We start from the raw sequence: 14,191 nt of genomic DNA on the forward strand, positions 1-14,191 counted from the left end.
AGGGTTTCTTAAACTTTTTTCAGTCGCGACCCCTTTTTATCACTGAGATTTTTTCGCGACCCTAAAGTCCCCATAATATTTACAAACATTTTGTGGGACCCCCCATAAGTACTGTGCAAATCTGATACACACGTGAGTGAAACTGTCAATTTTTTTCATTTGTACTGTAATACACTATTGCAGTTCTAGGTAATTAATTTCTAATTTAAAGATATAGAACAATGTAAAAATTTTAAATAAGTAACAGACAAAGGGACGAAGTCACGTGCAAAGCAAGGAAAACGAACGTTTATATTTTAAAAAGAATGTGTTGAAACGTTTTCGTGTTCTTCTTTATCTGTATTGTCTCATCATTATCTATTTTCAAATATATTGTATAAAAATATTTGGTAATTGTAAAATTATCATAATAAGTTAAATATCAAAACTGCTACAATTTTTGGTGACCCCCTGCTGCAAGCCCTTGGGAGTTACGACCCACAGTTTAAGAAACCATGCTGTATAGCATATACAACAGCTTTATGATTTATTGCAGGTTTGAAGAAATACATCAATCAAGTTCTGCCAAAAGCAGGAATAACAGACAAAACAGTTTTTAATTGGAATAATTATCTGTGGGAGATATGCATCCTTGAAATGGTGGAACAAAAACATGAAACATTTGGCGGTGTTAACTGCATTGTAGAGATTAACAAAAGTATGTCCACAAGACATAAAAATAATATTTGAAAAAAACTCTTCCCAAAGAATATTTGGGGACATTTGTTGTGAAAAAACGTTTGGTTGATCTTTGGATTATGGTAACTTGGCGATTTCTTGGCGAAAATTTGGCGACCAACTCTGCTACAGCAACCCTCTATTTTTTTTTTTTACGCCGCCATTTTGTCTTCACGAAGTAAAGACATGTTTCTTTTCTTTTTATTTACTGAACACTTTTTCCAACAATCTACTAGCCAAATTACACTTATACTAGAAATTTTATCTAACAAAACTGCTTAATCATGACAAATATTCACTGCAAAATTGGGAAAAAGTACACAATCGCAAACTCCTTGCGCGTTTTTCACAATAACACATACTCATAAACCATGTACACGTCGACTTATTTTTACTTAAAAAAACATCTCAGAATTGCACAAAAATGGCATTGCGCACACTCTTCACTATATCCATGTACACTGCTTTTTTCTCATAAATTAGAAAAATTTCACGAAAATGCATGACAATTTTCTGAATCTTTAAACGCAGTAAAAAGAACATATATGAAATTATCTTATCGCGAAAAAGTATATACCCTTTCCAAATATGAACATTTCCACGTATAAAATAAATAAAATATCTAAAAACTTTTACATCTAAATTATCTATTATATTATAAACGTCACCAACGAATTCATACCGCAAACATTACAAATACTTAGTGTCAAATATTTAAATTATTTCCATGCACATTTACTTCAGCTAAAACGTATACCAAATTCCTACAAACATAAAATTCACAAAATAACTATCATTTAATTAAAATATCACTAAACCATGTACACGTCGACTTATTTTTACTTAAAAAAAATCCCAGAATTGCACAAAAATGGCATTGCGCACACTCTTCACTATATCCATGTACACTGCTTTTTTCTCATAAATTAAAAAAATTTCACGAAAATGCATGAAAATACTCAACGTATACTACTCAACTATATTCCAAAATACTACAAACATATAACTCACAAAATCATGATCATTAAATTAAAAAATACTACGTAAAATATAAATAAGCACATACATTAAATTAATAAAAATTAGATTACAATCCTAATTACTTTAAACTAAATCATTGCTAATAACAATTTTCAAATAATACCATTTTAATTTATTTACTCCTTACATTTAGAACAATGCATAAAAATAATATCCTAAAATGATTAAAAATACTAACTTACCTAATCTTCTTCAGAATCTTCATTACGTCGCTGCAGTACTACTGTTAATTTCTAAATCCTAAATCCAGTAGTCAACTAGAAGTCTATTCACCAAGTAATAAGAAGTTAATAAAATTTCACCTATACTCAAACTACTTTCAGCAAACCAAGTACCCTTCCTTACACTCCTTTTCACAAAATGTCCATTTTCACCATATTTCTTGCACCACCATTTAAACTTGTAATATCCTTCCTTTCACACAATCTCAACTTATTATTATTATCAGATAAACGCATTAAAAATTTAGAATTCACTTTGCAAAGCACCATGCAATCGAAAAATTAATCAACACTATTTCACACAACACACAATGAAGCTTTTCCAAATTAACCCCGTTTTCCGATTAAAGAACTGTAATTCGTCCATTAATGTCACGTTTCACACAACACAGAATATAGCTAAATACGAAATTTCCAGATTTCCCCCCCTTTCCGATTAAACAACTGTAATTCGTCCATTAATGTCACATGACCATATCTCATGATCTCTCATTTCCCTCACACAAAATAATGCGTAATCGGAACTGAGTGCTTCTCACATTATTACCAAAGTCCTAGGTAATAACCTTTATCGCCTCCAAAATCTCGCCAAACTACCAGTCACCATATTCCAAAGATCAGCCAAACGTTTCTTGTCATGATCTTCAACCATAGTGCTGCCACATTAATGAATGAAATAAAATGCATTAACGATAATTGATAATTTTTTCCAACTATTGGTAGGGTTATAAGACAAGAGAACTGGAACAATCTAGTTATATTCACTGTCAAGTGAACCCAAATAAAATTTCATTGATCCTAAAACTGGCAAGCATGTGCATTATATAGAACACATCTTGGCAAAATGAAAAACATGGAAGAATATTTTGCCATCACCTCAAACCCCAACCCGTGGAATTTATGTGGAGGATCAAGTGAGAGCATTATCAGGACTGGATTCAGAAATCTTTGTACAGTCAAAAGTCGTTAATCTGGAATGATCTATAATCCAGACCTCAAAGCTACAAACTCAACGCATAATGCGTTCATGCATGCGCGTAATACTTTTACATATGCGCGTTTAATGTATAACGGGCGGTATAAGCTAAGCTAAAATTGTCTAATTATCTATTTCAGTTAATGTTGCAGATTGCGTTGTTCCTTAATCTTCGAATTGGATCTGGCTTATTATTTTTTGCAGACTGTAAGAGCAATTTTATAAAAGTAAGCTTGAACTTTCGATGATGTCAAATAGAATTTTCGATATATATTTACTAAAATGTAAAGGATCTACAAAGCGAAAGTATGTTTCGATGTCCATCAAACAAAAAGTGGAATTGCTGCAAAAAATGGATAAAGGCATATCCTTTGTTTCTCTAACCATTCTGAAATCTGTTTATCAATTTAACTCTGCTCTGTGGGGGGGGGGACGTCGCGGCGCGCAATGAACTGGAAGTTGATCTGTTAGCACTATCCTTATCTTCAGGGCAGATGTTTTTATTTTATTCGGCTTATAATTCCTTACTAAATGTAGTATTTCATCTCGATGTATTCCGTCTTAGATATGATTTAAATCAAATTCCTCGTCGTTATAAATATCACGAGTACACATCAAATACTTTTTTCTGGTTCAATTTTCTAATTTCGACTATGCGTAATGTATGCTTTGCGCATGTGCACGTTGAAAGAAATGTTGGTACAACTCTAATATACGCCCTAATTTCACCAAATGTGGCGATATGTGTTCTGCGCTGGTTTTTGGCACGATTGCGTGTTCTATGGCAACCCTGTTGACGTTGAAAAATCTTTCGCTGGAGCTCGTTGATTCGCCTCTGTGTCTGAGAAGATGGGGGGGAAAGATAAAATGGTAGTTATTAAATTGAAGTTCGTCAAAAGGAAATATCATTGTGGCTATCCTGTTGAGGGGTAGTGGGTATTTGGAAGTGGGGAAAGAGGGTCTGGGAGATTATTTTTAATAGCAGTGCATGATAGAAGTAGAGATTTGTGATTTTATTTATTTGTGAACCATAGTATAAATTTTCTGGATAGTGTGTCTGGTTGTCACGTAAATACGATAGTGATTACGTGGCGGCATGTTAAAGGCGGTATGAAATTTATATTTCTGCTATTTGAAAACGCATTAATTCATGGTAAGTGCATTTTATTTAATCCTTGTTCTTATTTTGTAGAATGTTATGTTCATTGGTTCTTTAGTATGAATTTCTGTCGTTATTGTTGTTTTTTTTTAAATTGTTTGAAATTTATTTTAGTTTATTTTGTTGTTTAGTGTCTAGACTGTGCAATTCGTAGATGTTTCTTAAAGTTGAAACAGAACGCTGTGTACATGGTATTATTTGAAATTTATTGTTGTTATGTTATTTTATTAAAGCGAGGAGTGCGTAGATCATAGATTCCTTCCTTGCCTAAATTGTGCAATTTGTAGAATTTTTTTTAAGTTTAAACAGTATGCTGTGTACATGGTATTCTTTGAAATTTATTGTTGTTATGTTAATTTATTAAAGCGAGGTGTGCGTAGTTTGTAGATTTGTTCGTTGCCTACATTGTGAAGTTAAAACATGTCGCTGTGTACATGGATTCTTGTCAAATATTTTTGGTTAGAAACTTTACGTTTTTGCTATCTAAATTTTTTGTTTTTGTTTCGGATTTTTAGCTAAATTGTATGTTGAAAATGTAGTTTTTGCATGTGCGAAAACCACGTTTTTGGAGACATTTTAGGCTAAAAGTTCGAAATGTAGACAAAAAATTTAGATAGTAATATGGCAGCGTAAAGTTTCTCTCCAAAAATATTTGGCGCGAAATTTGGCGACTTGAGGGCGCATATTAGAATAGTTCCAAAATGTTTAATAAAGTAAACAAATAAATATTAAGTTTTTTTTTTTGTAAATTTTGATACCCTTTAGATCATAATTGCTCTTTATTTCATAAATTATGGTTTCATATTTTTAATTTTATAATTTCTGCATGCCATCGTACCAGATTTAAACTGATAATCTATAATCCGGAATCGCCTAAGTCCCGACGAGTCCGGATTAAAGACTTTTGACTGTATGTGTATGCACACATATACATCTTCAGAATTAAAGGATAGTGGCAGAAGTGAAATGTAACTGGATACTTAATAAATATTATCACTAAAAATATGTACAAGAGCATTACTAACATAAATTATAATAGTTGGCAGTTGATTGTTTGTAAAATATCGAAATTAAAACCAAATAATAAGAATAGAGAGAGGGCTACGTCTTGTATTATCGCCAAGCGGTGGTTTATTTATGGTAACCTGAGTAGTTGTATGTTATGGGTCATGAGCAGATGATCGGGATATCGCACAAAACAGATTGATTTTGGGCAAATCTCGTACATGTTCAATGACTGCATGTGGGTTCTGTAGGCCCCAAATTCGAACATTGTGTTTGTTTACATGATCACTAACATGAAAAGTTGCTTCATCACTGAACACGATGCATTGTGCGAAAGTGTTATCATTATCAATAGCATCAGTAATCTCGTTACAAAATGTTACACGTTTGCGTTTGTCATCAAGATGCAGAGCCTGTAAAAAATGTAACTTGTACAGCTTCATAACCAACTGACGTCTCAAAACATGCCAAATTGTTGTTGTAGGCAGCTGTAACTCCCGACTGCCACAGTGAGTTGATTTTGAAGGACTGCCTTGGAAAGCAGTTTGAATTCGTGCAACATTTTCGTCGGGAACATGAGGGCGGCCAGGACTTTTTCCTTTACATATACATCCTGTATTTACAAATTGTTGATACCATCTGTGAATGTTCCACCGATTCGGAGGATCACTTTGGTACCTCAACTCTAAACATCTTTGCACTGTAATCACGGAATTGCACTTCGTAAACTCAAGAACACAAAATTATTTCTACTGCGGCGTAGCCATTTTTAACATGTGAGGGTTACCACACAAAACAGAAGACAACTGATATCTAGCGTCTATTAATATAAACTAGACTATGTATTTGTTTCGCCAATAGCTGAACCAAATCGCAGTGATCGATAGTTTGGACAAAATGACACTTTGTAAGACGTATATTCTTTTTGAAACACTCTGTATTTACTTATTAATATGTCAATAAAATAGAAAATAACTATTTTTTAATGTATATACCGTCTTTTTCTGAAAATAAGACATCCTCCGAAAATAAGCCCTATCGGGATTTTCGGAACTTTTTGTAAAATAAGACATTCCCTGTAAATAATTCCTAGTTAAAATAATGTGACAAAAAGAATTCGTTAAAGAAAGTGGGTTGATTTTATGCTGCCACCACTGTTGAGGGTTCAGAATAGAGGTTTACTAGTTTGGGATTCAGCCAGTACTCACCGCGCTAAAGACAAACTTTCTTGCTGAGAGGAAGATTGATCAAATAATGATTCCGGCAGGAATGACTGGTTACCTCCATACACTTGACATTGCAATAAACAAGCCATTCAAGGATCATTTGTGGATGAAAATCAATGAATATATTGAAAACAGAATGGTGAGAAATCATCGAGGTAATTTTGTAAAACCAGGCTTACAAGAAGTTGTGAATTGGGTAAAAAATTCATGGGACAAAATAACTGATAGTGATGTTTCCAATGCGCTAAGAACAGGCTGCTTAGACAAGAAGTATTCATATAATGATAGCTATATTGCAACAGGAAATGGATTTGGAAGAAAATCAGAATATAATTCAGAATTTTATTTATGACGATGTTCCAGAAGAAGATGACATGGCTGTAACTAAATAAATTTAAATTTCTGTATTCTGTGTAAAATAAATATTAAATAAAAATATATAAATATAATTTTATTTTTGCCCTTCCCCGAAAATAAGCCCTAGAGTGTATTTTGGACCAAATCAGAAAGTAAGACAGTCTTATTTTCGGAAAAAGATGGTAGTTCATAAATAAAAATATTAACTCAGTTTGTCATTGAAATTTTTTTTCAATTCACTTTAATTTCATTTCAAATTCAAACTGTCCAACAAAAACTGGAGTCAGAGCCAAATTGTTTTTAGCGACTCCAACTCCGACTCCTTTTACCCAACTCCAATTCTGACTCCGACTCCACAGCCCTACATTTTATTGTGAAGGCACCTAATAGACGGCCACCATTACCTCCTATGAAGGGACAGACACTTTTACATTCATGCCTTCTCTAGGATTCGAACCTGGGCCCTACAGTATTGCAGTCAGGCTTCCCTAACTACTATACCATCTGGGCGGCATATTAGCTTATAATTTAAGATATTTTGCTTTTTTACTTTCTTTAAATGTAATTATCATCTTATTGAATGTATGTTTATGAAAATAGAGACTAAAATAAGTAATTTTACAAATTCAGTTAATAAATGCTGTTTGAATACCGGTCTTCATGACAGATCTAAAATCTTGCACTGCTCAGAGGGTTAATTACTGCAGTACTAAATCTGAAACACTAGATTCTGAAAAGCAAAAACTGTTAAATCTTGCATCTATGACTTCATATTTATCCATAACTGGCATTAAATTACGCTGCTTGGCAATAGTTTTATGGTCAGTAGAATAATACAAGAGTGCTCAATTTTAATTGATTATTAAAAGAAAACTTATTTGTTAGGCATATTTAGTTTACCAGTCTTCTACTAAATGAATCAAAATTAAAAAAATATATAAAACCTTGATTTTCCATGCAACCTTGCACACTGAGGATTTTTAGAATGCTGCATTTGACAAAGAATTATGCTTTATTAATTAACTTTTAAATTTAATCAATTGATTATTGAATTACAAATGGATTAATAATTAATGTACTTCTTAACACTTTTAACTCTTTTACTTTTTATAAAAATTCATGTAAATTATAATATGTGCAACTTAAAAATTTTATGATTTTTATGAAGATTTGCAACTTTGTTATTATTTAAAAAAATTTTCTAATGTTAAATGTAATCTAAATAGTACAAAATTATTTTTTATTAATTTTTATTGTTTTATGTAATTTTTAATATAAATTTTAAAAAGTTTTAAATGATAACTTCTTTAGTAAGATGTTATATTGTAAATCAAAATTTCCATATTGCAGTTTTCTTGTTTATTTATTACAGTTTTTATTTTATTTTCATAGTTTACAAGTGTAAAACTCTGTTATATTTACAGATGCTTTTATTATAAGTGCTCTTCAAGAAAGTGTGCAGAAAGAGGTGGAGTTATGCTGTCGTTGTTCTAGTAGTCATTGTATTGAACTTCTATTGTCTGAATGTCAAGAAGAAAGCATACATAAGCGATTCATGGCAGCCTTTGCACAGAATAAAAATGAAATATTCTCAAATGCAAATGCCAGCCACATTATGGAATTATTAATACACTTTGCATTTAAAAATATCAAAGTAAGTTATTATTGTCAAATATTACTACCTAAAGTTTAATTTATTAAACCTGTAATGATTGAGCTTAATGAAAACATTTATTTGATAAATTTTCCAGCTATGCATTGTTTGTGTTCTCACATGCTATGATTTGTAATAATATCATTATAACATTGACTTGTCAAAATAAAATAATCTTACAGTGCATATAAACAAATATATGGATCAGAATTTCAATTAAAACATATTAACATCTCTTAAATATATATGTTTCTGTCAAACAGAAAATAATACAGTCAAAAGTCTTTAATCCAGACTTGTCGGGACTTCGGCAATTGTGCAATCTAAAGAAAAGCTTTCATGTTCACATCAAAAATTAGAAATAAAGTCTCAACCAAAAAGGACAATATATAAAATGATAAGGCTGAATAAGTGATAAGTTCATGATCAAATTATGGGGCGGGAGGATAAAGATTTATAGATTCTTATACTGTCTAATTTAACATGATGAATTCAGTTACCAAGTTTTACTTCTTAAAGATCTTATCATTTCTTAAATATGTACTATCATTTTTAGCTTATACAGTCAAAAGTCTTTAATCCGGAATCTTCGGGACTTCGGTGATTCCGGATTATCGGTTTTTCTGGATTATAGATCATCAGTTTAAATCTAGTAAGATGGCATGCAGAAATTACAAAATTAAAAATATGAAACCTTAATTTATGAAATAAAGAGCAATTATGATCTAAAGGGTATCAAAATTTACAAACAACAACAAAAAAAAAGCTTAATATTTATTTGTTTACTTTATTAAACATTTCTTTCAATGCGCGCATGCATAAAGCATACATTACGCATAGTCGAAATTAGAAAATTGCAACCAAAAAACTATTTGATGTGTATTCGTGATATTTATAATGATGAGGAAATTGATTTAAATTATATCGGAGTGCATCGAGATGAAACATCACATTTAGTGAGGAATTATAAGCCGAGTAAAATAAAAACATCTGCCCTGAAGATAAGGATAGTGCTGACAGATCAACTTCCAGTTCATCGCACGCCGCTCCTCCCCCCTTCCGCAGAGCAGTGTGAAATTGATAAACAGATTTCAGAATAGTTAGAGAAACAAAGGATATGCCTTTATCCATTTTTTGCAGCTATTCCACTTTTTGTTTGATGGACGTCGAAACATGCTTTCACGTCGTAGATCCTTTGGCAGCTCAGAATTGGAAATTCTTTTTGACATAATTGAAAGTTTAAGCTTACATTTATAAAATTGCTCTAACAGTCTGCAAAAAATAATAAGCCGTATCCAATTATAATATTAAGGAACAACGCAATCTGCAACATTAACTGAAATAGATAATTTTAGCTTAGCTTATACCATCCGTTATAAATTAAACGTGCATGCGTAAATGTATTATGAGCATGCGTAAACGCATGCACAGAAAGTTTGTAGCTTTGAGGTCCGGATTTTGGACGTCCGGATTAAAGACTTTTGACTGTAGTAATCAGTTCATATTCAGTTAATATAGGTTAATTAGATTGTGAAGATTTACTGACTCATAAAAGCACACATATCCAACACATAGCATTGTATGTTATTTACACTTTTAATCTGATCATTTTGGTACAGCATTACAAACTTACATGTTCATTGTTCAGCATTAGACAAGGAAAAAGTGAAACTCTTGGCTATCAGTTGTGGGTGGCCAAAATACTTCATCAACAACTTGACACTCTGAACTCACAGTCACAGATGATATTGTTATATCATGTTGAACATAATGCCTCACTTCAGTGATGACAGTAGACATGATATGATCCACTCGTATGAAACTATGCTAAAACAGCTGTGCATTAAATATCAGTGCATTTAATAGAAAGAATTCATTTTAACACTACTGAGTTATTTAAAATACAAAAATTATGTTTTTCCTTTTAATAATCAAAACTAGTAAATTAACTTATTGTACGATGCCTTCTTCCTGCTCATAACTAAGATTTAGGTTTATGTTTTTTGAAATATTTTGTCTTTATATTATATGTTTTAGTACTGTCAATTGATATAGCTAGTCATTATTTTAAAAATGTGCAACATTGCTCTAAATTTTTTTTCTAGCCCTTCAGGTCAGTCATTCTGATATGCAAACAAAAGTTAAAACAATTTTAAAGTATTTTGATGGAGAAGAAAGCTTAAATACATTATAGCACGTTAATCTTATTTAAAAGCTCTGGCCAAGTGGGAAGATTGATTATTCATATTATAACCAATTTTTATTTTTCTTTCAAATGTTACATATTTTGAGCAATGATTAACATTGAAATATTCAGTGTAACATTTAGTTTTTTTATTGAACCTTTTGAAGGTCACCAAAACCAGCAATCATCACTTTTCTATTATGTATAGTATTTCATTGCTGCACTGTTAAAAAACACAACCTGTTTCTCCCAACTGCTTTCTTAGATAGTACTCAACATCATCAGTGCTGTTTCAGGGTTGGTCCTGTCAGACTTGCATTAATCATTCCAGCAGAAGTTTGAGGTAACAAATTGGATACATTACAAATGCAACATATAAAAATCTTAAATAAATATGAGCTCGAACTTGTGTCGATTATTCCAGCAAAAGACTGAAAAAAAAAAAAAAAAAACAGATTTTTTCTTATTTAGTATTATGTTATTATTTAGTTATAAGGTGTTTCTCCCACTTTCCTAGCGTCCTTCGTGGTGTAGTAGTTCTGCACGCCGGACCGGTATTCCAGAGGTCCGTGGTTCGATTCCCGGGGAAGGCGGTTGCTAATTTTTCATCTCTCTGGCTTCCAAAAATTAACCTAATGTCTCTTTATAGTAAAATATCTTCATGTTTTTTTAAATTTTATTTACTTGTTTATTTATTTTGCGAAATGTTCTTTGTGGTGTTGTTAGACTATAATCTAGAATTTCAGTTTCAGATTATAGATCTGTAACTTTTTAAGTTACTCATTTCAGTTTAAGATAATAAAAAGATACAATATTTCTCTGTTTTCTTCTCTAGACAATAATTGATACTTTTTTATACCTTGAATATTTATTCAAGTGCACAGTTACACATGGCATCACCAAACTACACTACTTACAATTAAACTGTGGGCTCCCATGAGCCCTTCTTTGTCTGACCTTTCGTCAGGTCTATCTCAAAACTAATTTCTGACATTTCTGTAAATCAGATGCAGCACTTCCTTTGCATTTTGATTTTCTGACATCACCTATACATCACACCCCACATCCAAGATGAAAATTGGGTGAAAACCTATTGAAAATATGATAAAAGAATGGTGATGCCAAAATAGAAAAAATCACTTACCTATTAATGCCAACAAGTCAGTTAATTAATGCAATTAAAAACTATATTATGTACATTTATTTTTGACTCTGAAACTTCTTTGTCTGTGAATTATAACATACAAATAATTAATAATTAATAATCAAAATAATTCTAAAATGCAATAGAATGATAATTGTCTTTCGTTGTCATATAGTGTCTAAAAAAGCAAAAATGAAGGGGAAAAATAAAGAGTTTATAAGTGTCCATAAAGAGTCTGTTTTCTTTTCACACTGGTCATTTGATGATCTCCAGTCTGGACAATCTGTCAACATTGTTCAGTCTGTCACCTGGATAATGCAAAGTTATATTATCATATATCTCTATTGTTAGTGCCCATTGCTGCAGCTTAGAAGACTGGGAGTGATTCTTGGTGATGAAAGTTAATGGATTGTGATCAGTAATCAGTTCCATGGATGATTCGGATATCCATGTTTAGAACTTTTTAAAGTTCCAAACCAGTGTAGGCTTCCTGGAGGTTGTTGGCCAAGTCTGGTGTGTTTTGATTAACTTCTGGGTAATATATCTAATTAGGTACATCACACCATCCTACCACTCTGATAAGCAGCCAACAACACCTGAATTATAAAAAGATACATCTCACTGAATTTTGAAGGGTATATAGGCTGGCCACCTCTTTAATTCCTCAAATGCCATGTTTAGTCTCTTCCTAAGGACATCTCTTTTGGGGAAGCTCTATTAGTGGATAAACCGTCTTTATGTAATGTGGAACATAATCTCTGTAATAGTTATATGGACCAAGAACACCTTTTAGTTGCTTTTTAGTTTGAGGCCTAGTCTGTTTCATGATAGCCTCCACTTTATCCGGATCAACGTGATGACTGCCAGAAACCAATATGCCCCAAATGCTTAATGTAAATCTTAGTAAATGAGTATTTCTTAAGATTTGCTGAAAACTTTAGTTCTAACAGTTTTGAAAAAATTATGTAAGGATATATTAAATGTCCGGTCCAGCTCTTTGAATAAACCACTGTACCATCGAGGTAGCCTTAAGCAAAATCTTTATGCTTAGCGAGTGCGTGGTTAATCACTCTCAGAAACCTTGGCAGTGTACAGCCTAAAAGGCATGCCTTTAAGCCGATGCTAACCTTGATGTGTCTTGAAACATGCGAACTCTTGGCCTTCCCTTTCTAAGGCCATGGCTGAATATTTTTTGATTAAATCAGTGGTTGATATCACATTGGGTTTACCAATATGGAATAATGGTTCTTTGGGATTTTCCGTAGGGAAGTCATTGGGTGTCATTACTCTATTTAGTGAATTTTAAGTCTACACATAGATGGAGAGCACCATCTTTCCTCAAAATACAGACAATAGGGTATAAAATTTCAGCATTAGTTCAGTCAATCCCATTGCTAACATTTCCTTGATTTGTTTATCTACTTCTGGCTTTAATGCTTCAGAAATTCAATAGTGTAGGGTTTCTTTCATTCGATGTCATTGAATCTTAATTTATTTTCATTTACTTTGGCAGTTTCTATTTTACTTATAAAGAAGTTTTCGTTTTTTCTCAACAGTAAGATAAAAGTAATTGGGCTTATCATTCACACTGGGTATGGAATGGACTTCTCCTAGTTCCTCTTCATTCTCAAATATTACACCCACCACCTGTATCACAGGATTAAATTTCTTGATTTTATTTACATATGAACCCTCTTTTAAGACCCATCTGTTAATTTCACTCTATGAGAATCTGGATCTGTAGTAATGAGCTAGTATCTCTGCAGGTCCTGTCCACCTAGCCTATAATTTATTACTACAGTCTGGTGTCAACAGACATGTTTGGTCTCCCAGTCTGAATTCTTTATATACTGCCCTATGATTAGCATATTTTATCTATGTGCCTTGCTTCTATTCATTTAAATGGTGATACTCTGGTAGTAAAATTTGGAATCTCTCTGTAAGCATATAGAGGTAATGAGATATGTTTATCCCAATTTTTGTCAGACTCTATTTGAATGAGATGATGTAGAACTTGATTGTACTGTTCAAGTAACCCAGGACATTGTGGATGCCTGCCATTGCAATCTGAGTTTCGCTCCCAACCCAGGATTAAATTGAGCAAATGGCTGATATTCTTCTAATACCAGTTTTTAATGATTTTGTAAATTTTAATTTTTCATTATTAATATAAAATGTTAATTGCCTTGTTATCTGAAATGTAATTTTTGGATTTGTGCTCTTCTGATATGTTTTTTGGTAATGAATACTCTCTCTAATGTTTTGAAAAACAAAATAAGTTTCCTGATCATTCTGAAACTTGGATGGTTAATGTTTTGATACCTTTTATCAGATTTTTCTAAATAATTTCTCAAGCCTGCAGTGATATCTTTATTCAAGCGATTAATCTTTGACCACATTCTCATTTCTGATTTTTTCAGTTTTAATTCTTTTTCTAGCTTGCTGAGTTTAATTTCTCAGAATTTTTTTTTTTTTTTTTAAACTTTTAAGGCTAATTGTGTGTCAT

At 32.1% G+C, this 14,191-nt stretch overlaps 1 protein-coding gene across 4 annotated transcripts in view; it reads left to right on the forward strand.

Moving 5' to 3' along the window:
- Positions 1 to 14,191, forward strand: part of LOC118198965 (nucleolar protein 9) — an 84,560-nt gene that overhangs the window by 1,329 nt on the left and 69,040 nt on the right. For 2 of the 4 annotated variants that reach the window (XM_085827419.1, XM_085827416.1), the window contains exon 2: positions 8,127 to 8,356. The exons of 1 other annotated variant lie outside the window; for it this stretch is intronic. In XM_085827419.1, the coding sequence (XP_085683545.1) occupies positions 8,127 to 8,356 (230 nt within the window). Of the gene's footprint in view, positions 1 to 4,253; positions 4,306 to 8,126; positions 8,357 to 14,191 lie in introns of those variants that run through there. One more of the 4 variants, XM_085827421.1, reaches the window with a different exon arrangement.

The sequence above is a fragment of the Stegodyphus dumicola genome, chromosome 1 (genome assembly GCF_044657685.1).
Source record: "Stegodyphus dumicola isolate Sdum_Otavi_A_Nest chromosome 1, ASM4465768v1".
NCBI lineage: Eukaryota > Metazoa > Arthropoda > Arachnida > Araneae > Eresidae > Stegodyphus > Stegodyphus dumicola.